General features: G+C 36.0%; 1 protein-coding gene across 1 annotated transcript; it reads right to left on the bottom strand.

The window, feature by feature from the left end:
* Positions 1 to 7,918: 7,918 nt before the first annotated feature.
* On the bottom strand, positions 7,919 to 22,184 carry LOC116177917 (adenylate cyclase type 9). Its single transcript, XM_031497096.1, has 5 exons — positions 21,738 to 22,184; positions 21,322 to 21,683; positions 15,987 to 17,227; positions 12,556 to 13,589; positions 7,919 to 10,256 (listed from the first exon to the last, which is right to left on the bottom strand). The coding sequence occupies exons 2-5, from the start codon at positions 21,588 to 21,590 to the stop codon at positions 8,538 to 8,540; spliced, it is 4,263 nt and encodes a 1,420-aa protein (XP_031352956.1). The 5' UTR covers positions 21,591 to 21,683; positions 21,738 to 22,184; the 3' UTR covers positions 7,919 to 8,537.
* Between the last annotated feature and the right edge of the window lie 493 nt (positions 22,185 to 22,677).

Below are 22,677 nucleotides of genomic sequence, written 5' to 3'. Positions count from 1 at the left end.
AATGGCCCAGGGCCCTGAAAACCTTAAAAACGGCACTGCATTAAGGAATAATAAGTGCGACGTTGCTATTAATAGCATAAATTCAAATGAAATTTTAAAAGGTGCGTAAGTGGCGACATCTCACCTAGACTTCTAAAACTATATTTCATAGAAAGTGTATGGATTGCCATGGGGAATTGTTCATAAAACTCTCTTGAGCTTTCCATCGTTTCTCAAATGCTCTCTAGATACCAACCAAGCCATTTCCGGTTCAACCCACAAGATTCCTAGGATCCTCCCGGCTTCAAAGACTCTGACAACCTACAAAATTCTCTAGGAAGGGAAAACATTACAACAATCAATATAAAGCGACAAAAACGTCCGAGAATGCCTTCACAGGCTCTTAAGATTTTTACAGAGCTTTCTAAACCTTTTGCACGGTTCTCTATGTCATTTCCAAGGCTTCTTTGCCATCTTAAAGACCTTAGTAAGCCTTTTCCGAAACTGTTTAGTGCATTCTAAATCGGGAACCTATAAAAATCTAAAAAAACCTTGAAAACCTCCACTCTTCTGGTAAGCATTAGAGGTAGGTATATGTCAGATAAGTTCCTATTATATACGCCACCATCTCCATACTAGTTATGCAAAAGAAACTGGCCCTAAGTAAACTACATGTTTCGCTGCAGATGATTCCACCCCATACAATTATTTTCTTTTGTTGGTAAATGCAACCAACGACTAGGTACCGGTGGCAAGATTGTCTTGATACAACAGATGTATACATAAATTCACCTTACTAACATCACTTGTTTTACAATTATGATTACAATTACAATTATTGTTTTGATCATAAGATTATTGAAAGTATTAATTTTACATTTTTATTGTAAGGATGGATAATATTTTTACAACAGGGACGGTATACATCATTACCTACAAAATATATTACAACACATTATATTAATCAAATTAAACTTTTAATAAAATAGACGAAGGCACTTGAAATTACACTATTACTTATAAACTAAATTTAAATAAATAAAATCTTACAATAATTACTGATTAAAATTGGTCAGTGAAACTTTTTAGGGGAATAAAATCCTAACAGTAAAGCGCTAAGGCAAAGGTTAAAATTCTTTCGTTAAACAATAAAATAACATTTAGGAACTGTATTATGAAAGCTTATCATTATTAAAGCTACGTTGAAATATCAAATTTCTATTACGCTAAAGAACAATAAACTGGTAAAGCCTCACATCAATCACAAAATTACCTTTATATGGTCCATACAATTTGGTCAAGAATTTTGGTTTCGTTTCTCCTACCGTAGTAGATCTAACTACTGTAACTCTACACACCGCTAAAATCTAAACTAGGCGTCACATAAAGATAATTACAACGTTTTATATCATCTACGTAAAACCGTTGAAAAGAATTACACCTTTACCTTACAATGTCTAGCTGCACAATTTTAAATAAAAATAACAAAATAATAACAGTTTTAGTATGACTAGCATAACCCATATCCTTTTTTAAATGATCTCTTAGTACGTAATTAAAAGATTATACACTACTCAATTCGTTAATCACTAAATCACTGAGCATTCACTCTATAAAGATTGGTAAGCGTACACCAAATAGATAAATATACACAAATAGAAGCGTTTCATTTGTACTCTAAATTGGGCAAGATCTCTGGCAATGCACTAGTTTCATAAGAACGACAGTATATTTCAAAAAGATCGTATCGCGGGAAAACCCTCCGAGTCGATAGGCCTATTGCGCCAACACTAACTAGCCCGTAACATACTAAGGCGATTCGTCACAATGTAGTGGAGAGGCTAAAGCGTTTGCGTCACTTTCGACCTCCACACTAATAGGACAAACGTTTTGGAGCTCTCGACTTCAGTTAAATTCTCACAGTAATAATGGAATGTATAAAATTGACAGAGGCACGTTCGTACCGGTGCTGCCGATATTGACTCTTCAACGTTCACACTTTTGAGAATAAATTTCCCTTAATTCCACCAGTTCCATCAAAGAAATTGTGTAGGTACCTATTGTTCTATTTACAAATTGTTTGAAGCTAGTAGAGTGAGGCGGATTTTGGCACAAATATCACAATTAGCTTTTCTGCTGTGAAATTGTACTAATTTGAAAGTGAATTGAGGTAATTAAACGCAATTAACTTAATTTTCTAATTACAATTAAAGATCACAATGTATCATTCCGTTTCGAGCGCACTCGTACAAATGCACACAACCCGCCGATATTCCCTTACGTCGATTATGCTTTAAAACAGCCTTACTATTCGTGAAATATTGTTGTATGTTAATAGGTGACGCTTTAAGCGAAAGCTATTAATTGCACTCTAATTACACTCATAGCGATAGTGATAGACAGTTAGGTATTCATAGAATGATGTGTCCTACTTTTTCCAATGTAATTGCACTGTTCACAATTAAAAACTTTGAAAACATTATGCGTTAGGCGATAATTTCTTAAATTATTCTTAATGTTGGTTGCATAATTTGGGACGATCCTGGAAAGTAACATGATAAAATGTGACGGTTTACTATCCTTGATCCCGAAGGGGTAATTATACATTGATTGTAAATGAAATTTCTGCAACTCTATTTACTTTTACACTACAATATTGATTACTTTTGGTTATTGAGAAAAAAAATGGCGGTCTTCTCCCACCTGTATTAATTACAATGTACTGCCACCAGAGGTCTCACTGTTAATCTGAATCGCGAATTAAAGTTTATTACACTTCATTAGGGGACGAACTATTGATGCGCTGTTAAGAATTCTACCGAAAGATCCTACTCTGCACAAGGAAATTTATTTGTACTTCAAGCTCTCCACAGTTTTCATATCTAAGTCTCAGAAATCTTGAGGGGCCATTTTTAGGTGAATTTTCCAGAATTCTTAGATATACTTCAGAAAGTTTTGTGAATAAGCTAATAATTTTCTTAAAAGTTGTCAAACTTTTGCCAACAAGAATCCAAAAAATTCTGCAATAGAGTTTAATACACTATGTCCAACATAAGATCATAGGGATATTGGAAACCATAGAAGATTTATGAAGATGGCCAAATTAAGGAAAAAGTTGCGCAGTTAAAGAGCAATTATCATGCTGTAAAGAAAATCAGAAAATACCTATTACTTCCGAAAATGTGACAGAAGAACCAAAATTGGCCGATTTTGTTTGTATCTTTTTCTGATGCTATTTGAAAGATGTGCAAATACAAAAAAAAACAAGTTGGAAACTGTAGGTGTCAACAGAATGGTGCATCCGCGCCCTAACTTCCTGGAAAATCTAAAATTTCTCAAATAGGTATTCTCGGTACGATTAGGGCGTTGTGCGCGAGTGCACCTTCCTGTTGAAACCACAGTTTCCAACTTTTGTTTCTTCCTTGTGCCATACATTGTTGTATTCGTAATAAAAAAATGCTCAATACAGTATGTACTTTTTTATGCGCCATATAAAACATGAATACATTCAGTCGGGCGTATTTTGTATTTCAATTAGATTTTGTAATGCACAATGCAAATATATTTTCGAGGTGTTTTGCCCAGCCCAGAGTACAGTTAATTTTGTTTGAGCTGGGCCGCCATCTTGGAAAACGGCGGCCATTTAGAATTGTTTAAATTTTTAGTTTTCATGTGTGAAACAAAAAAGTCAAACGAATTGGTACCAGAAAATCTTGTGCTGTTTTAATATGTGACACTGGAAAAAGCGACTTATGAGTTCTTTTATGAATACACAAGCAATATCTTTTACACAAAATCGTCATGAAACCTTCATTTTCAAGCCTACTTTATGTCAGGGATGTTAGTTTCCATGACGGAGGCAGACCAGTCTACTTTTCCTGCCGCCTGTCACTTTACCGGCCTCATCTGTCACTTTACCAGCCATCTGTCACATTGCTAAATGTCTATAATGACTCCTGTCATCATTAACAGATTGGTATTAATCAAAAGTTCTATATAAAAATTGAAATTTTATGTTAAAATACGATTTCGGGTAAAATTTAATACAAAACTCGTCAGTAAAACTTGACTCGGAAATTAAAGTATGGGGACCTCATACTTCCTCGCCAGTAATGTGCCATTTTCCTGACTTTTATGTAAATAACTATTCCCCACGGAAGTCTTGATGGTCTCAAGAATATTTCACATAATTGTATCGGTCATTTTCTTCTTGATCAGCCTCTCGTGCCAAACATTTGTAGAAGAATGATCAACATTTTGAGGTGGGGGGAGGGGGGGAATGCTTTCAATCAACTGTAATACAGATCAGTAATAATTTCTCATTTAGGTTTTCAACCTAACCTAATTTTTTTAAGTAAAACGCCCTGTATACCTTTTGATTTTTTGAATATTTCTTTAATTTTTTGAATCTTTTTTTAATATCATCCCTGATGTGTTAAATTTTTGAAAAGAGAATATAATATGCTATTCTTAGAGGGATGTTTATTACAAAAGTTTCTTTATAATGATTGTTGAATAAGCTTCCGTTTTCAAAATAAGAATAGGGAGGCAGGTACAAATTTTTTTAAATAGATCACTCTGTATATTGTAATCTAAAACGATGACATGCTAAATTCTCTTGTAAGATAAAATAATGTGAAAATATTCCCTCGTTTTAAAAGATATGGAGGAAAAATAAAAAATTGTCGATTCCACAATGACCATATATTTTCTTAGTTTAAAGAGACCCATTACAAAATTTCTCTATAATGATTGTTGAATAGTCTGCCATTTTCAAAATAAGTATACGGAATCAGGTAAAAAGGTGATCGGGTATAACTTAATTTTTTGAAGTAGAACATCCTATATACGTTACTTTAAAAATTAAATTCTCTGTTCTCTGTTTAACAATATAACACTAGACTAGAGCAATTCAGAATCAAAATTTGAAAATATTCGCTCGCTTAAGAGATACGAGGAAAAATAAAAAAATTATCAATTCCAGAATCCTAACCTAATTTTTTTAAATAGAACACCCCAAATACTTTTATTTAAAAGAAGAGCATATTAAATTCTTTTTTTAACGCTAAAGAAATACAATAATCTTTCAAAAAAATTCAAGAAAAGTTTTGTTTTTGATTTTGTTAATCACTTTAACTTATTTCAAATTTTAAAAACAACTCTTGTAATAAACAACACTCCTATAAAAATACCATATTATATTTTCATTTGAAAAATTTAACACACCAGGAATGATATTCAAAAGATTCAAGTGATTAAAAAAGATTCAAAAATTAAAAAAGATTTAAAGACATTAAAAAAAGGTCAAATAATTAAATGTGACACTGGAAAAAGCGACTTATGAGTTCTTTTATGAATACACAAGCAATATATTTGACATAAAATAGTCATGAAACCTTTATTTTCATGCCGTCTGTCACTTTACCGGCCTCATCTGTCACTTTACCAGCCATCTGTCACATTGCTAAATGTCTATAATGACTCCTGTCATCATTAACAGATTGGTATTAATCAAAAGTTCTATATAAAAATTGAAATTTTAGGTTAAAATACGATTTCGGGTAAAATTTAATACAAAACACGTCAGTAAAATGACATTATTTGACTCGGAAATTAAAGCAATATTTCCTCGCCAGTAAGGTGTCATTTTCTTGACTTTTATGTAAATAACTATTCCTCACGGAAGTCTTGATGCTATAGTCTCAAGAATATTGCACATAATTGTATCGGTAATTTTCTTCTTGAAATCACCCTCCATCAATCTCTTGTGCCAAACATTTTTCTAAAATTATGACGTTATGACCCCTTAATAAAAGCAACTAATATGAATATCTCTGTATGTCCGTCCGTCCCACTTTTGCGGTTTTACTTTTAGGGGGATTGTTCTAGAATGTGGAATTCTGTTGCACAGATACCGTATAGATTGAAGGTTCGCTACACAGCTATATTAAAATTTTTCATTTGTAGAAGAATGATCACCATTTTGAGGTTGGGGGGGGGGGGGAATGCTTTCAATCAACGATAATACAGATCAGTAATAATTTCTCGTTCAGGTTTTCAACTCAACCTAATTTTTGTAAGTATAACGCCCTGTATATTTTTTGATTTTTTGAATATTTCTTTAATTTTTTGAATCTTTTTTTTAATATCATCCCTGGTGTATTAAATTTTTGAAAAGAAAATTTAATATGTTATTTTTAGAGGGATGTTTATTATAAAAGTTTCTTTATAATGATTATTGAATAATCTTCCGTTTTCAAAATAAGAATAGCGAGGCAGTACACATTTTTTTAAATAGATCACTGTATATTTTAATCTAAAAAGATGACATGCTAAATTTTCTTGTAAAATTAAAGCATTTCAAACTCAAAAATAAAAAAATGTGAAAATATTCGCTTGTTTAAGAGATATGGGAAAAAAATAAAAAATTGTCGATTCCACAATGACCCTATATTTTCTTAGTTTAAAGCGACGCATGTTTATTACAAAATATCTCTATGATTGTAATTTTTATTAACAGGTGGTAAAATCAATTTTATTTAAACAAATGAAAAATGAAAAATTTCTAAAGATCAAACAGTTATAATAAGTAATAAATTTCTTCCATGAGGATCGTTGCTGAATAGTCTGCCATTTTCAAAATAAGTATACGGAATCAGGTAAAAAGGTTATCAGACCTAACTTAATTTTTTGAAGTAGAACACCCTGTATACTTTAATTTAAAAAAATAGCATATTAAATTCCCTTTTTGACAATATGACACTAAAGCAATTCAGAATCAAAATTTGAAAATATTCGCTCGCTTAAGAGAAACGAGGAAAAATTATCAATTCCAGAATGACCCTATATTTTATTAGGTATCGGCAGGGCCGCCGATAAGGGGGTCCAGTCGGGGTATTTGCCCCGGGGCCCGGTCATATTCTGGGGGCCCGGCCAAAAGAGATTTTGAAACCTGATTTTTAATTGTATTTATAACAGAAATCTGCATGATGCATATCTCTATATGAGAGAGTAGAATATAAAAAAATGCACAGCAGATTTAAAAAACCATAGGTACAGTTGAGCAAAATTTCCTAATTACGGCACAGTGGTAGAAGGTTCGCTAGGCAAAAAACCGTTTGAGATCGACTATGGGTCAAGATCGTTAGATCAATCTCGGTACATTGGCTCTTGAAGCTCAACTTGCTAGAGAAATTAATTTTGAGCGAGTGATATTCACTTTTGCTAATAAGAAAATCCGCAGAGTTACATTGTAATTTGGTTATTTGAATTCTAACAATTCATAATAAATTATGAAAATTACTGTGTCTGTATGAAAATATTATTCAAATGTTCTCCTTTCAAATCTAAGTAGTCAAGATTGAAAATGTCTGGTTTAAGATAAGGGTGATGGACAACCAAAATTCCAATTATAGGGGCCCGGTAAAAAAATATTCCCGGGGCCCGTCGAAGCTAACGGCGGCCCTGGTTATCGGTCCTAATTTTTTTTAATAGAACACCCTGAATACTTTAATTTAAAAGGACAGCATATTGAATTCCCTTTTTACGCTAAAGAAAACAATATTCATTCAAAAAGATTCAAAAACAGTTTTGCTTTTGATTTTTTTGATCATTTGAACTTTTTTAAATTTTAAAGAAACTTTTGTAATAAACACCCCTTTAAAAATATCATTATATTCTCTTTTCAAAAATTTAACACACCAGGGATGATATTCAAAAGATTCAAATGATAAAAAAATTAAAAAAAGACAAAAGACATTTAAAAAAAGGTCAAATAATTTTAAAAAAATTATGTAATCTTTCCTGTAGAGCTGAGGGGCGGAATCTACGGGCGTCCCTTAGCTATGCCGAGCTCGCTTTCGGCTTGCTCGACACTGTAAATCAGAAAAATACTCCAACCCTACAAATAACCTCAAATACAAAACTGCTTGATGTCATACTCCGTTTGGAATTTTGGCTGAATTTGCACAGGAAAACAAATTTTAAGAAATGACGATGTTCTGCGTAATACAAAACTTTGCTGGGGGACGCTCAAAACTGTGGACAATGGAAAAATAGCTTACTAAAGCTAACCACAACCAAAAACAAAAGAATTACAACCAAAATATTGCTTTCAATCAAAGCAAAACCATGGTTGTAATTCTTTTGTTATTTTTTTATTTGGTCTGAATTTTTTTTGTAAACAATAAAGTGGCGACCTGTTAATTTAAATTGGACGTTTAATGCTCTATAGATTTGTTATTAAGAATTGATAGTACATTTTCCACACTTAGCAAGAGAACAAGAGGGACCGAGACGGAAAGGTCTTAAGTAAAAGCACTCTGCACAGTGTGGCCTATCCTCCTTACTTGACAGCAAAATCTCAACCAAACAATGAAGACATAAGAATTTACTTTATCGAAGTCCAAAACCACTCATGCAGAAAACTGTAACCTTAATAGATGTGTTCAGCAATTCATTCTCAAATCAAAAGTTTGAATTGCGTCATAAACGGAAGCTCAAACACTTCATGTGAACATTGAAGAGAACTTGATCCGACAGCACCGGTTCCCCCAGGTTTATTTCGCTATCTCATTTTCATTTCTCCTATCTACTAACAAAAATAAATTCATATCACCTTTACCCTTGACGTACATTGACCCTCTCGGTTCAAAGATGTACCTCTTTTCCAAAACACTTAAGCATTGTTCGCCGACTTGTATTCTACCGCTAACGCCCGTGGAATCCATACGAGAGGCTATATTAACGGCGTCGCCCCATATGTCGTAGTACATTTTCGTATTACCTATAACGGCGGCGGTAACGTCGCCGAAATTGTATCCGGTACGTAAAATCAAATTAAACTCTATCAGATCTCGATTAAAATTATCAATCACTTTTTGCATCGCGAGCGAGAATTCCATTAACGCGAATAGATGGGCGTGCGGATCGGACTGTTCCAAACGCATTTTCGAATTCAAACCGCTCGCCGCCATGAACGTACTGCCGATCGTTTTGATCTTTTCGACGCTCTGAAATTCGGGCAACGTCAAAAGTTCGTCAAAGTCGCCGATTAGTTCGTTAAGCACCCTTAGAAATTCCTTCCCGCCCAAGTAACTCTCGTCGTACATTTCGTTAAAATTGACAATACTCGCGAATATAACGGCGACGTCTTTGAAATTCTCGGAATATTTGGCATTTTTTTTCAATTGCACGGCGACATGTTCCGGTACGATGTTATAAATTAACCAGTCGGCTTGAGTTTTCAATCGCTGCACTTGCAATTTGTCCCTGTTGGCTACGAAGCTCGCGTGAAAACTTAGCCGGTAGCCGATTTCAAATTCGCGATTCAAAAGCCAAATCAGCACCAGAAGCAGTAGCACATCTATGAGAATCTCCCAATTGTACAGATATAGGCCTGTTACCGGAACCACGGTGGTGTTATCCGCATAACTGAGGTTTTCAAAAGTTAAATTTACACTGGAATTCTCCATCTTCAAATTGGGGACATCGCACGGGCATATTCCGCTTAAAATTAAACAAATAAATAGAATACCGAAACACGTCGCCAAACAATTTTTCATCCAACAGTTCAACTGGGTAAAATTACAAAAATGAACGATACCGACGCACAACAAATAACTGTATAAATAATCGGACACGTTCGCCGTAAAAAACAAACGCGAACAGACGAAATTGCATAGAACCGCGATGATGGGTACACTGACTAACGTTCCCCCGAAAGCATTCCATCCGTACCATCGCGAACAGAACGAGAACAAACTCTCGGAAAACTCGACAAACCGCCGAAAGCACAACGCGATCCCACAGACCTGTATTAAACACAAAATAACAAAGACAACTAACCATAAAATTGTTAATTCATACGATATAAACAACGAAATTGAAATAACAACAAAAACAACAGTCGAAACAAACACATCGAAGTACGTATTGAACCGGGAGTTCGCCAGAGTGGCGATGGTGTCCTGTTCAGTTAGCGAGTGCACGTTTTCGCGATATTCCTGCTCCATTTTTTTGTCTTCGAAAAATAGCGTCAACCTCGAAAGTTGCGGCTCTATAAAGTACGACCGATCGGATTCGGAATTTTTTTGCACGCACCTTATCAACTGGAGATCGGACTGTTTGCGTAAATTCTGTATACTCCTACCGAATTTCTCCAAGAACGCTCCTCCGCCGGTGGCGGTCTGCGATGCCGTGATGGAAGACTGACTAGAGGTGAAGTAATCCGACATTCGTTGCTGCCCGTTGTCTGTGAGAGGAATATGATTTTCCATCTGCAAACAAAAGGCCCCCTTAAGATGACTCTCCTCATGTTAGTCATGTTGGTTGAATTCGAGGACAATGTTGATTAAGTCTAAATTTTGTTTAAATAATCACTTTGTTTATTTTATTGTAAAGTTTGATGTGTTAGAAGATAAAGTGTATTGTTATTGTAAAAGTTATCTTCGGTCGTATCCTAATTAGTTTCAAGATAAGCACATGAACAAGATGGAATCTGCGAGAATTTTGGGTATGAGTGTAAGAAGCTTCAACAGGAAGAGCAAAGGCAACAGTGGATCCCGCCTCGGGAGTACTCCCAAATAGTGTGTGCTACGGGTGTGGTGCACCACGCGTGATCCGCTGCAAATGTCCAAAATGCATCAGGCACAGCGGAACAGGATTTCCGCCAGTTTTCCTCCATAACGATCGTTGACTTCTCGTCCGCTGTAAAACGCTAGTTACCAATTTCGAATGATGGACGTGATGGAGATAGCATCGCTGCAACATTTGTGGATATGAGTTTCAGGAAAAGACCCTCATGTTTGCTGATGTGCTTCAAGAGTGCAAGATTCTGGAGTTCAGTTAAAAGGAAGGTCCTTACAAACCACATTCCTCGTTTTAGATCAAGAAACTTGTCGAACACTGTTGGGTGTTTATCAGAGAGAAAACGTCAACGAACTTCTTGGTACTATCTGATTATTTAATTGTTTTATGTCGAATAAATTTGTTCATCTGTAAATGGTTGATTTTGTGATTAATCGAGCCCAGATAAAAGTTCTCATGTTGAAAAATCAGATCAGGAAATAATTAAAAATTTGCTTATTAGTTCTTTGGAATTTTGAGGTGGTTGAGGCTGCTGAATTTCCCAAATTAATAAAATTTACGTCAATATCGCGATTTTCGTCTTGACGGAGGCAGAACGTGCCCTAGAAAAATTATTTCTTGTAAAGGTTTTGTTAGCACCTGTTTTATTTGAGCTAGCTGGACAGGTGATTGTGGGTGGTTAAGTGACAGTTTGCCAATGCAAATGATATTTTTATTTGGCGCCCAACGTGGGGCACATAGCAATATACTTCTAGGGAACTTTATCAAAATCGCTTAGAATTGAAAAACAATAATCTCTCACACTAAAATAAATGACCACAGAAAGACAAAGCTGTTCAAAAAGTGACAAAGAGGAAGAACGCCCTGTATTTGCTATGTGCAATGGCAAACCTGTCCACTTGATCATTTCCCCACAAATCCAAAGAATTATTACACACATTTTTAATTGACATCTAATATAATCCTGGGTACTAATAGACAAATTTATCTTGACAACTCTTATATCCGGAGTCGTAATTTGGACTCGATTAAACACACAGCTGATCATTTACCCATGTCAAATTTATTCAATTAAAAAAATCAATCAATAATTGTGTAAGAAAGAAAGGCACTCAGAGCCTTCAAACAAAGTACCACACCCACGCGATCGATTGAAAAAATTAAATTTGAAAAAATTGTAATTACCTACCTTAAAGAGTTAAAAATCCGGTGATAATTGCAATTTTCTGTAACAGACCCACACAAACACAAACACCAACTGATGTTGCTTCGGAATCCTAATTTCTTTACTTTCATTTAACAAACCGACTTTGGTGTAATTTCAACATTGTAAAAGTGACTGTTTGGTGGTGGATAACTGCGCTGTATTGGGTACTTAAAAAAACCTTAAAGATTACGAGATCACTGCTAAATAGACACAACACTCTGTATATGTGACACAACGGTTGAGCTTAACTCGAACTATCTCTTAGAAAACTATCTAAATTTTCTTCTACAAAACTTTACAACCACCAAGACTGACTGTCTTTCACCAAAAAGCTCAGTTTTCCATCTGTTACAACTATTTAAAACATTCTTCTCTTCTATTCCTCCCGATCCTCCCCAAACAAAATTTCGAAAGACCGCCGGCGCGTCTTCGATACTGTGTTTACTTACGGCGAACGTCTCTTTATCCTCAAATTAATTAAATTTTACGGGGAGATTACGAATCCCTTATCGCAAGACCGGATTCAAGTGACAAACTTTTAAAAACACATCGCAATTATTTCCAGATGTCCCTAATCTTTCTTAATGTAATCTGACTACACAATAAATCGCACAAAATATTTACGGGGGGTCCATTTAAAGAGATACTCATGATAATTTGATGTGCAATTGTTTTTCTAAATAACTCTGAATAAGGCCAAAACTGTCTGGGAGACTCAACATTTACAAAAACCTTACAATACACGTTTTACAAGAAAAAAAGCAAGTAAATAGGTTATCTACCTGTATGCTACTCCGCCGACTGTTGCTCCTAATTCCCGAATCCTTCCGACTATTAACTGAATAAGTCGTACTAAGTTGATCGTCTAAAAAAATGGAAGATAAACGATGCGGTACGTCTAAAGATCTCTTTGGCCTATCGAGCGCGGGAATCGCGACCGTTGCGCTCCTGCTCCGCTCCACCGGTACTATATCGAAGTTGGGGGAGCGTCCCCTTCTCGATCGATTACTTTCGGCTCGCGTCAACACGGAATATTCTTGCGACGACGAGCGACTGCCGGACCGAATGAAATTGCTCAACTCGTTCGCTGCAAAATCGTACTGTCCTATATCGCTGCGAGATTGGCTAATGTACGATTTAACGTCGATGTCCTCTTTGAGATCGTCGTCTTTGGAGTTCGGCTGATGATGCGTCTCGATAATCCTCGGCACCTGCTTGTAATTGGTCGAATTGTTGAGTAACGGTTCGATGCAGCTGATGGTGTTTTGAGATGGGTCCTCGTTTGTCGTCTTTGGCGCCGCGTCCGTTTTGCGCAGGAAGCTGGGAATTTTCCAGTTTTTTAATTTGACCGAATATCGACCCGAGCTCGCCGTCGACGTTGGCGTTTTAATGGCGTCGCTGCCCTCGCCGGAATCTTTGTCGACGTCCAATTCTTGCTCGTCCAAGATGCTCGGTAAACTGCTCGCCTTTATTTTACAAACGTCGGGCGAAAGCATGTTCGGATTGTGCGAGATTTTGAATTGAGTCGCGGAATTGTCGCAAGATAAAACTCTTGGGCGTATCTGTGGGGATGTTATGGGCGGCGTTGTCGGAGGCGATATTATTAATTGAAGCGAAGGCGTTTGTGATTTCTGAGTATCTTCTTGTTCCTTTTCTGGTTGCGATGGTGGCGGCGGTGGTGTTAATGGTGGCAGTTGTGATTGTTGCTGAATTAGTTGTGGGTGTGCCTGAATAAGTTGTGGTTTTTTCCTTACACTGTTACTAGCCGAAAGCGGTGCTTCATGTCTGCGGCGGATAATAAAATATGTTTTCAAACCTGCAAGATCACAAATATAAGTTTTCTATCCTCCAGGCCCTCAGTTTGTAACTGGATTAGTTACATTTAGAAGGGTTGAAGACTCCACATCATTTATTTAGATTCGATTCTTATTCATAAATGTGATACAAATATCTTCATGCAAATGGTTCTCATAGGTCGATCCCTTTAGGAATATTAAAAAAATTCCTTATGCAAATTCCTAAAAATAACTGACCACTACATTATACAAATCAAAAAATTTATAATAACTTACAGTTATTGACGTGGGTAGCAATCTTTCCTTGGAAAATACCGCTTCCTTTAGAAATATAACGTATTGCGAATCTAAGCATACCGGTTTGAATTTGGCGAAAGTAAAACTCGAGATTGTGATTATGCAAAGAAATAAAATGTCAAGGTTCCGCTGTGTTGATATTAATTTTGCTCCGTTTATTACCTAGGTTTTGTTGCGGGCAAATGAAGCGATGAATTGTCATTAAATTCCCTGCCGTATGCGGTTCTATGGAACGAGTCCCTATGCTTACTCGCGGTTGAGGTTACTCGAAAATGTTCCTTCACGTATATTTTACCACTCGTAAATAGATTTTATCAACTAATTCCGCGTTCTGGTTTTTGAAATCGATCCGTGAATCTTTACGCAAACGCGAGGATCTTTCTTGAATCCCAGCTAAAAATGCCGATCGCGACATAATTGTTTCACACACCGTTGTCGCTCCCAAGTGGGGATTGGCTCGTACTTCTATCCGAATTAAAACTCGCGTACCTAACGCAGTACGTGACCGCTCGCAAAAAACAACTTAGAATTTTTAACGCACCCCAATCGACTGGCGTCATCAAGCAAGTATTTCTCGCTCTCCCACAGAAAAGACGAAACGGACATTCTTTTCTGAACGCAACGACCTAGACCTGCTTACGTTTTTAAACGAATAGTAAACCTGCAGTTTTGTCACTTGCTGGTAACGAAACTATTAGGTTAGAAGAGATAGTGGCACCCGCCTCTCGCTTTCTCAAATACGTTTCTTGTTATCGCCAAACTTTCCTTCACGTTCGCTATGACGCAGTGTATGTATAAATTTTCCTATGTTGAATAAAACACAAATTTCAAAAAATTCTTTTTGAAACGGCAAAGCGGCCACCAAGTCACAAGTTTCTTGACACCTCAAAAGTACGCAGCAACTAAAGGAATGTGCATATTGATTTTTTAATAATAATAATATGCTTTATTTTGTTGCAAGCTGGTAAAAATTGTGCTTGAAGTAATTTAAAATTTTTCCTGAAGGAATCGACCCATGGGAATTATTTGCATGAACATATTTGTACTTCATTTACTGATCAGGATCAGATCCAAACAAAGGATTTGGATTATTTTGTTTCATCCATTGAAATTTGCATTTAATTTCCGTAGTACCATTCTTTTGGTTGTATTAAAATTTTTTCCGTATTCAAGGTGTGTGTGTATTTTTGAACATGAGAATGTACCAGATTACTATCAAATTGAGCAGAGACACGTGATCACGAAATAGGCATTGCATTTTTTTAATCTTTTTATGAGTCAAACCAATATTTTATATCCAGGAACACATACAGACAGTTGGAATTTGATCATTACCTACTTAATATCTATATTCAATCACCTGATCTTAGAAGCAGATCCAGTGGCCAAGAGGCACAATTTTATTTTGCAGACATAAGCCAATAAAAATTTAAACAGCATTTTGAGTGATAATCAGCTATTGTGGTCGTTGAAAATTTTAGGAAATAGGTAATTAAGATGGGGTTGGTTTTGGAGAAGTTACATTCGCGTTTTGGTATTCAAGGCGACCAGTACGGTCTTCAAGAATTCGCATTGTAAATTTCGAGGTGATCAGTATGGTCCTCTATCTAGAAGAAAGGGATTCGCCTTTTGAATTTGGAAGCGACCCGTGCGGTCCTCTAGAGATTCGCGTTTTTGTCAATGGTTTTTTTTTAGATTATTGACGTGACCAACATCTTACGGTCTTTTTTCAAAAAACAACCACTGTTAACATTCACTTTCATACGGAGTCCGTCAGTAAATGTAAGCACTAAGAATCTTTAACTGAAATTTTAAAATAGAAATAACGAATGCATACTACCTTTATAAATTCGTATACGAAAGTATTTGTTGACGCCCATTTATGTTAAACCCTCGTTATTACTAATATTACTATTGGAATAATTCACTACAAGGTAAATTCTTTTCAATTAACATTAATTAATTGAATTAGAGAAATCACATTTGCAAGTGGCTATAAACCTATATAAGTCTGCGCGTGGTCTGTTATGAACATTTCAGTAACGCAACTGCTGCTGCTACTTTTTACAACACATGCAACTGTCAGCAACAGATGCGTGCTAACCTAAAAAGTACATTACCGTAATCCGATTGGCCGTCCTCGGTGATGTACATGTCTTCCAAAAATTCATACGTCTTCTCGGATATATGGACCATGCCAGGTTTCCCAGTAGACTCCATCTTATTGGCGAGCGTAACATCATTGCTCCACACGTCAAATTTAAAACGTTTCGTACCGACGATGCCGCAAAGAACGGTTCCCGTATGTACCCCCACCCTCATATTGACGCCCTGATTGTGCTCCTGGTCGAACTGCTTAATAACCTGTATCATCCCGAGTCCCATTTCGACGCAGCATTTCGCGTGATCCGGTCTGGGTTGAGGGCACCCGGACACGCAGTAGTAGCAATCGCCCAAGGTGGAAATTTTCTCACACTGACTTTGCTTGCATAAAATATCGAATTTTTGGAAAAGCTGATTCAAAATATCCACCAGCTCCTCCGCAGTCTTTGTACTTGAGATTTTCGTAAAGCCGACAATATCGGCGAATAATATACTAACGTTCTCCATGCGGTTCATGTTAAACGGACGAAATAGAGTTTTCATATCCCCCGTTTCGGTTGAGTCGCGTCCCTCCTTGCCGGTTTTCGCAAAGTGTTCGTCTTCCCCCATTAACCATTCGGCGACCTGCGGAGGCATGAGTGAGTGCAACATGCTTTCTTTCAAATTTTTCTCCGCCTTCAACTGCTGTCCAACCAATAAGCTCTGACCGACTTGCATAAACGTATCGCGCATGCGGACATTGCTCATAATGAAAATATGAAGACCAATAAAATGTATACAAAGGTGCACTAGTACTCTAACAATTATTGCGATTATTTCGTAGCTCTGCTCGTCGGTAAGCCATGTTAACAATTCAAATACGGTCGAGTATAAAACTCCAATTGTGATGCACATGTATAAGCGTAACGGCAATATCGTGTAGATTAATAGTAAAATTTCGATACAAACGGAAAAATGACCGGCCGGACTTATCGTCGTGACCGTTTTATTGACGGAAGACCCGTACACAACCGGAACAACGGACAGAAACGTTAAACTTAACACGCAGAGTATTACGGCGATACCAAACGACAGGAAGACCATGTAAGCATTGAAGAAATCTTGATAAGTTAGTACCATAATAGCGATCGATAACAGTGCGACTATGGCGAGCACACCGCACAGTATCGGCCACACTTCCGTTGAATTTAGTAGACCCATCGTCAGAAAGTAAAAAAACCATGATAGAGATATTAAGAGCACATACCATATGGCGTACCTGAAACAAACGAAACAAAATGTAATTAAACAAAAGAATATTGATAGCAGCAAAATGCTGTTACAAATATAATATAAACAATTCTTGTTTTGTTATTATATATTATTGAGGTAGAAGTATGTTCAATAAATGGCTTATTATTATTATTATTATTATTATTATTTGTGATGATGACCTGTTATGTGTGTAAGAAAGTTATGTGCTGCGCATGCGCCAGCCATTTTTTTTTGACACATCTCAATTTGATTATATATGAAGCACCTCCTCCTAAAAAACATTCGTCCATAAATGAAAAAATGTAAGTGTGCAATGTATTTCTTATGGCAATAATTCCATGGCCGATTATGATTGAAAACAAATTCATTAGTTTTTGTCTCCCATAGTAATAATCAATATGGCCATGGAATTATTTGATTTTCAGTCGTTAGTTTTAAGTGAGCGGGGTTTCAGCTCTACCAATACAACTATCCATTTACAAATATCCTTACCCGAACCCGGATTCGAACCAGGGAGCCTTTCTGTCGAAGTCGGGATTATTGCCATAAGAAATACGTTGTAAACTTCAACGCAAAAATTCAAGAGTAAAGACTAAGTATTTGGTATCGCCGATTTTCTAATTTTTTTCTTTATCTAATGACGTAAAAATCCAATATGGCATCTATAAGACAGAAGAAAGTTGATGTGATTTACTCGAAACCCACAAGTAATAAAATTTTTGAATGTTGGCACCTTCAGAAAGCTGAGAAAAAATCACTATGGGCAAATACCTTAATATACAGGAAACATGCATACGGAAAACTCGCTACTATTTACATTTGCGTAACGCGAGACATCAAAAAGAGCGCCATCTACACGACTCGGTGTAATTTGTAAGAAGCATCATCTTCAATCGTTAACGGGTTATCGAATTTTGAAAATGAACGCTGATAAATTTGAAAACGGTCGATTATCGGGGCAAATATACAAGACATAAAAAAGTGTTGTACAAAAGTCTTCTTCAATATCTACTAGGCAGTAATAATTTTAATTATACAGAGTTGGTCATAAAGGCGTGGCACAATGCATTTTTTGAAATTGAGCACCCTGTATATTATTCGATATTTCAATTCTTCTTTCAATTTTAAGCCAAATTTGCTAGAAACACAATCTACCTAAGTTCAATCTTTAACCGGCTATCGATTTTGGAAAATAAACGCTGATAATTTTGAAAACTGCTGATTATCGGGGAAAATATACAAGACATCAAGAAAACATACAACAGTTTGGAGGTTCTTCAATATCTACCAGGCAGCAATAATTTTAATTACACAGGGTGGGTCATAAAGGCGTGGTACACCAAATTTACATTTTTTGAAATGGAACACCCTGTATATTATTCGATATTTCCTCGTCTTTGTCAATGCCATTTAGATTTAGTATATTCATATGATTTTCACTGTCATCATTTTCCATTTCTATGGTTATTTCCTCGGTTATTTTTTCAGATGCTATACCCGATGATTGATTATCGGGGCAAATATACAAGACATCAAGAAAACATACAAAAGTTTGGAGGTTCTTCAATATCTACCAGGCAGCAATAATTTTAATTACACAGGGTGGGTCATAAAGGCGCGGCACACCAAATTTACATTTTTTGAAATGGAACACCCTGTATATTATTCGATATTTCCTCGTCTTTGTCAATGGCATTTAGATTTAGTATATTCATATGATTTTCACTGTCATCATTTTCCATTTCTATGGTTATTTCCTCGGTTATTTCTTCAGATGCTATACCCGATGGTTATCAAAATGGCAATCAGGTTTTCTAAGAATTTTCTATGGTTAGAATTCCTAATGTTACACAATCCTTAGTGGCATTTTTTAATGAGTAATGTACTTATGTCTTGGATTCCTCATCTGATAGTAAGATTCACGATGGCTGAAAGCTACCCCCATCAATTGTTCTGGGTTATAAGACTGTTCTGGGAAAAGTATACTTTCCAGAGGCATCTAGAATTATGTGCAATGAAAGTGTGGTATAATTTGCCTCTGTACTGTGTGTCCTATTTTGCTTAAGACTGCGGTCTATCTATCTCAGCTGCTTTTAAAGATAGAAACTTGGGGTTTTCGAGACCGTTTGTCATTTTTTTTGAAACTTAATACCACAAACACGTTTGTTTCTGAGATACAGGGTGAAAACGAAAAGTTTCTACTTTTTGGGATATATTTTAAAACCCATGCCAGCCAGGAAAATGGTAAAACTGTCTACTTTCGATATTTTTACGTAGAATCCAATGGCGTAGTAAACAAAATTTTTGGATCGCCGTTTATTTTAGTAGTATTTTTTAAATGCAACTGTTTATCTTAACGTCAATTTTTTTTACTTTCTCTTTCCTGATTACATTGGACTATGGCAAAAAATTTTGAATAGTAGGCCATGGATTCATGGAGATTTTTGTTTATTGTATCCATGGTAACTAAGGTAGCAGATACCAATGAATAAAAATGGCTGATTTGAAAAATTTGAAAATTATGATATAATACTCGATATAATATAATACATATATTATATAAAAAAAATATAGGTTGTGATACATTAATGTAATTAGGAAAAAGAATGCAAAAAAGTGACGTTAAGTTATACAGGGTATTGAATTTAACAAAATAATACCAACTTTGGCTCAAATCCTCGCTCAAAACTCAGAAACGGTGGCCCAAAAATTACTCCTCGTTTCCAGGTTATTGAGTTTTGAATATAAACACCATTTATTTATTGAAGGAAGAACGATAATTAAAGAAATCACGAATTTCTTTGATAACATTCTGTAGTGCTGAAAAGAACAGGTTGTGATGTTTGTTATTATTGCTTGTAATTGTTAATTATTGGTCTTCATTCAATCATTCAATAAATTTTAAAATAATATTGTATTTTCAAATCTCGATATTCTATAAACAATTGAATTTGGGTACATTATGCTTCTTACAACTTTTGCTTAAAATTGGAAGAAGAATTCAAATATCAAATAATAAACAGGGTGTTCCATTAAAAAAAATGCAATTTTGGTGTGCCACGCCTTTATGACCAACTCTGTATAATTAAAATTATTAGTGCCTGGTAGGCATTGAAGATCCCTAAGACTGTTGTATAAACCTTTTTTCGATACCTTGTATATTTGCCCCGACAGTTGAGTCTCCAAACTTATAGAAGTTTATTTTGAAAACTCGATAACCCGGAAACAATTGAATTTGGGTACATTATGCTTATTACAACTTTTGCTTAAAATTGGAAGCATTGAAATATCAAATAATAAACAGGGTGTTCCATTTAAAAAATGTAATTTTGGTGTGCCACGACGTTATGACCAACCCTGTACAAAAGTTATTAGTGCCTGGTAGACAATAAAGAATTTTTTAATTATATCAAGCGTCATAGTTTCCAAAAACGCAATCTTTTGTACCAGGAACAACTGTATGAGCAGACCAAAAGTACCACAAGATGTATAGTGGTGTGGCCTGTAACTTTAACACATTTTATAAGGGTGGCCCTACGAAACCTGCCACAATTGCAACCCAATTTTGCCTTCTTCCTATGTATGTGTACTACATTGTGATAGGCTGCAGAGAAGGGTACCCTAATTTCTGATATGATCACCTGGCTACCTACCTCAAATGAAAGAGGAGTTAGAACTCTGCCATTAGAAGTTCTGAGATGATCCTATGACACCAGTCCACAACAAACTCATGAGAGGGATCAAACTCACGTCAAAGCAAAACAAATGAATGGAGTCCCACGTATGAGCATAAGTAAATTTAAATTCGGAAAACAAAAAAAGTATTGTGTTATTAATACACCTCATGTTGTAATAGAATTTACATTTCGGCCGAAAAAGGTATTGACTAAAATACCTATTTTTACATTCTCGAGATGTACGGATGATTTGTATTTACATACAATTTTCTGCCGCCGAGTCTTGTTTGCATAACAGGCCTTGGAAGTTTGCAAGTCAATTTACAAAACAATTGCAATTTAAATAATCTCATCAATGACAATTGAATAGAAGCTGTCGGGTGAACACGAAAATGGTAAAGTGCAGACGGGGGGAACTCACCTGAACTTTAATCTGTTATTGGGAGCCGCACTTTTTTTGTACTGTTCCTCGAGTACTTCGGAATCAAATGTCGGATCCCACCACGATTTACTGGCGGCGCGTTCGAACGGTATCGGTAAACACTTCCCCCAACAGCCGGCGGCCTGCGACATTTGAGATAAATATGTTTGGACGTGAGGAGCTAGCGATAGCTGGAAGGTTTCATCGTCTTGCATGTCCTGCTCCGACTTTGAGAAGCTCACGGATGAAAAGCGCTTCACTGTTGACATTTTAAACCGATTATTCGATGAGTAAAAAAATGTACACTGGTTTGATGTGCTAAGTACACATCGTCTCCTTTCTTATCTTTCTATTTAAACATGCTGTAACAAAATTTTTACCTTACGATAAGGAATTGCATTTAAATTTTCAATTACCTTTCCTGGGATGAAAATAGGTGCTGTTATAAAAAAACAGCATGTTGATAGATGAATTGAAAGTTATGTATCGAAGCACTTCGAAGTAGATTCATCGATAAACACTATTCGAAACTAAGTAGCAAAACATAATACACGGAAGGCAAAAATTTGCCTATTCCGCCTTGTTTTGATTGACAAATGAGAGAGGTCTGACGATCGCTTCTTCCTTCAACCTCTACTCAAACTCAGCTGAGAAGAAAAAAAAAACACCTCGCGCACAGGAGTGGCTTCGAAATAATTACAGTAACTAAACTACCACCTTGTTTGGTAAGCAAATAGCCTCGCCACACTCCATAAAGATAAGGCTTCAAACGTGACCACGAATTCGAATTTAAAGCGCGCCTTTTCGCCCGAATCGCGAGGAAAAAAACCTAAATCCTGACCTGGGCGCGATCTTTCATCCTTTTCCTTTTCCGTATTCGCCGATTTGATTCCATTTATGTTAAAAGCAACCACTTCACTCTCCTTATCTAGATTACCAATTAAATTAAATGATCTCGATGCAAATATTTGCTAATAATCTCGAAATAGACAATTATATTAAGTGCGTTAAGTATCTCAAAACACGACGCCTGCATTCAAATTAGAAATTAATAAAACGCGCTCCCGTAATTAGATAACAATTAAATCAGTACATTATTTTTAATGCACAATAAAATCGGCACGTTTTTATGTCCGAATCATTTTTATTCCAGAGCGTATATCTATTTCAATTTTAATGAGGGTGGGCTAGCCTTCCCCAGTGATATTAATCATAATCACCAAAAATCTAATCAGTTTTCCTGCCACAACAACCTGTCAACTCCTGCTCTCAACAAACTAATTAGACCCTTTCCGCTGTGCTATTTATATTTGTGCCAAATTGAAACAAAGTTGCTCCCGACACATATGCTACATC

Source organism: Photinus pyralis, unplaced genomic scaffold (genome assembly GCF_008802855.1).
Source record: "Photinus pyralis isolate 1611_PpyrPB1 unplaced genomic scaffold, Ppyr1.3 Ppyr1.4_LG8, whole genome shotgun sequence".
NCBI classification, from domain to species: Eukaryota; Metazoa; Arthropoda; class Insecta; order Coleoptera; family Lampyridae; genus Photinus; species Photinus pyralis.
This window is presented reverse-complemented; position numbering and strand designations above follow the sequence as displayed.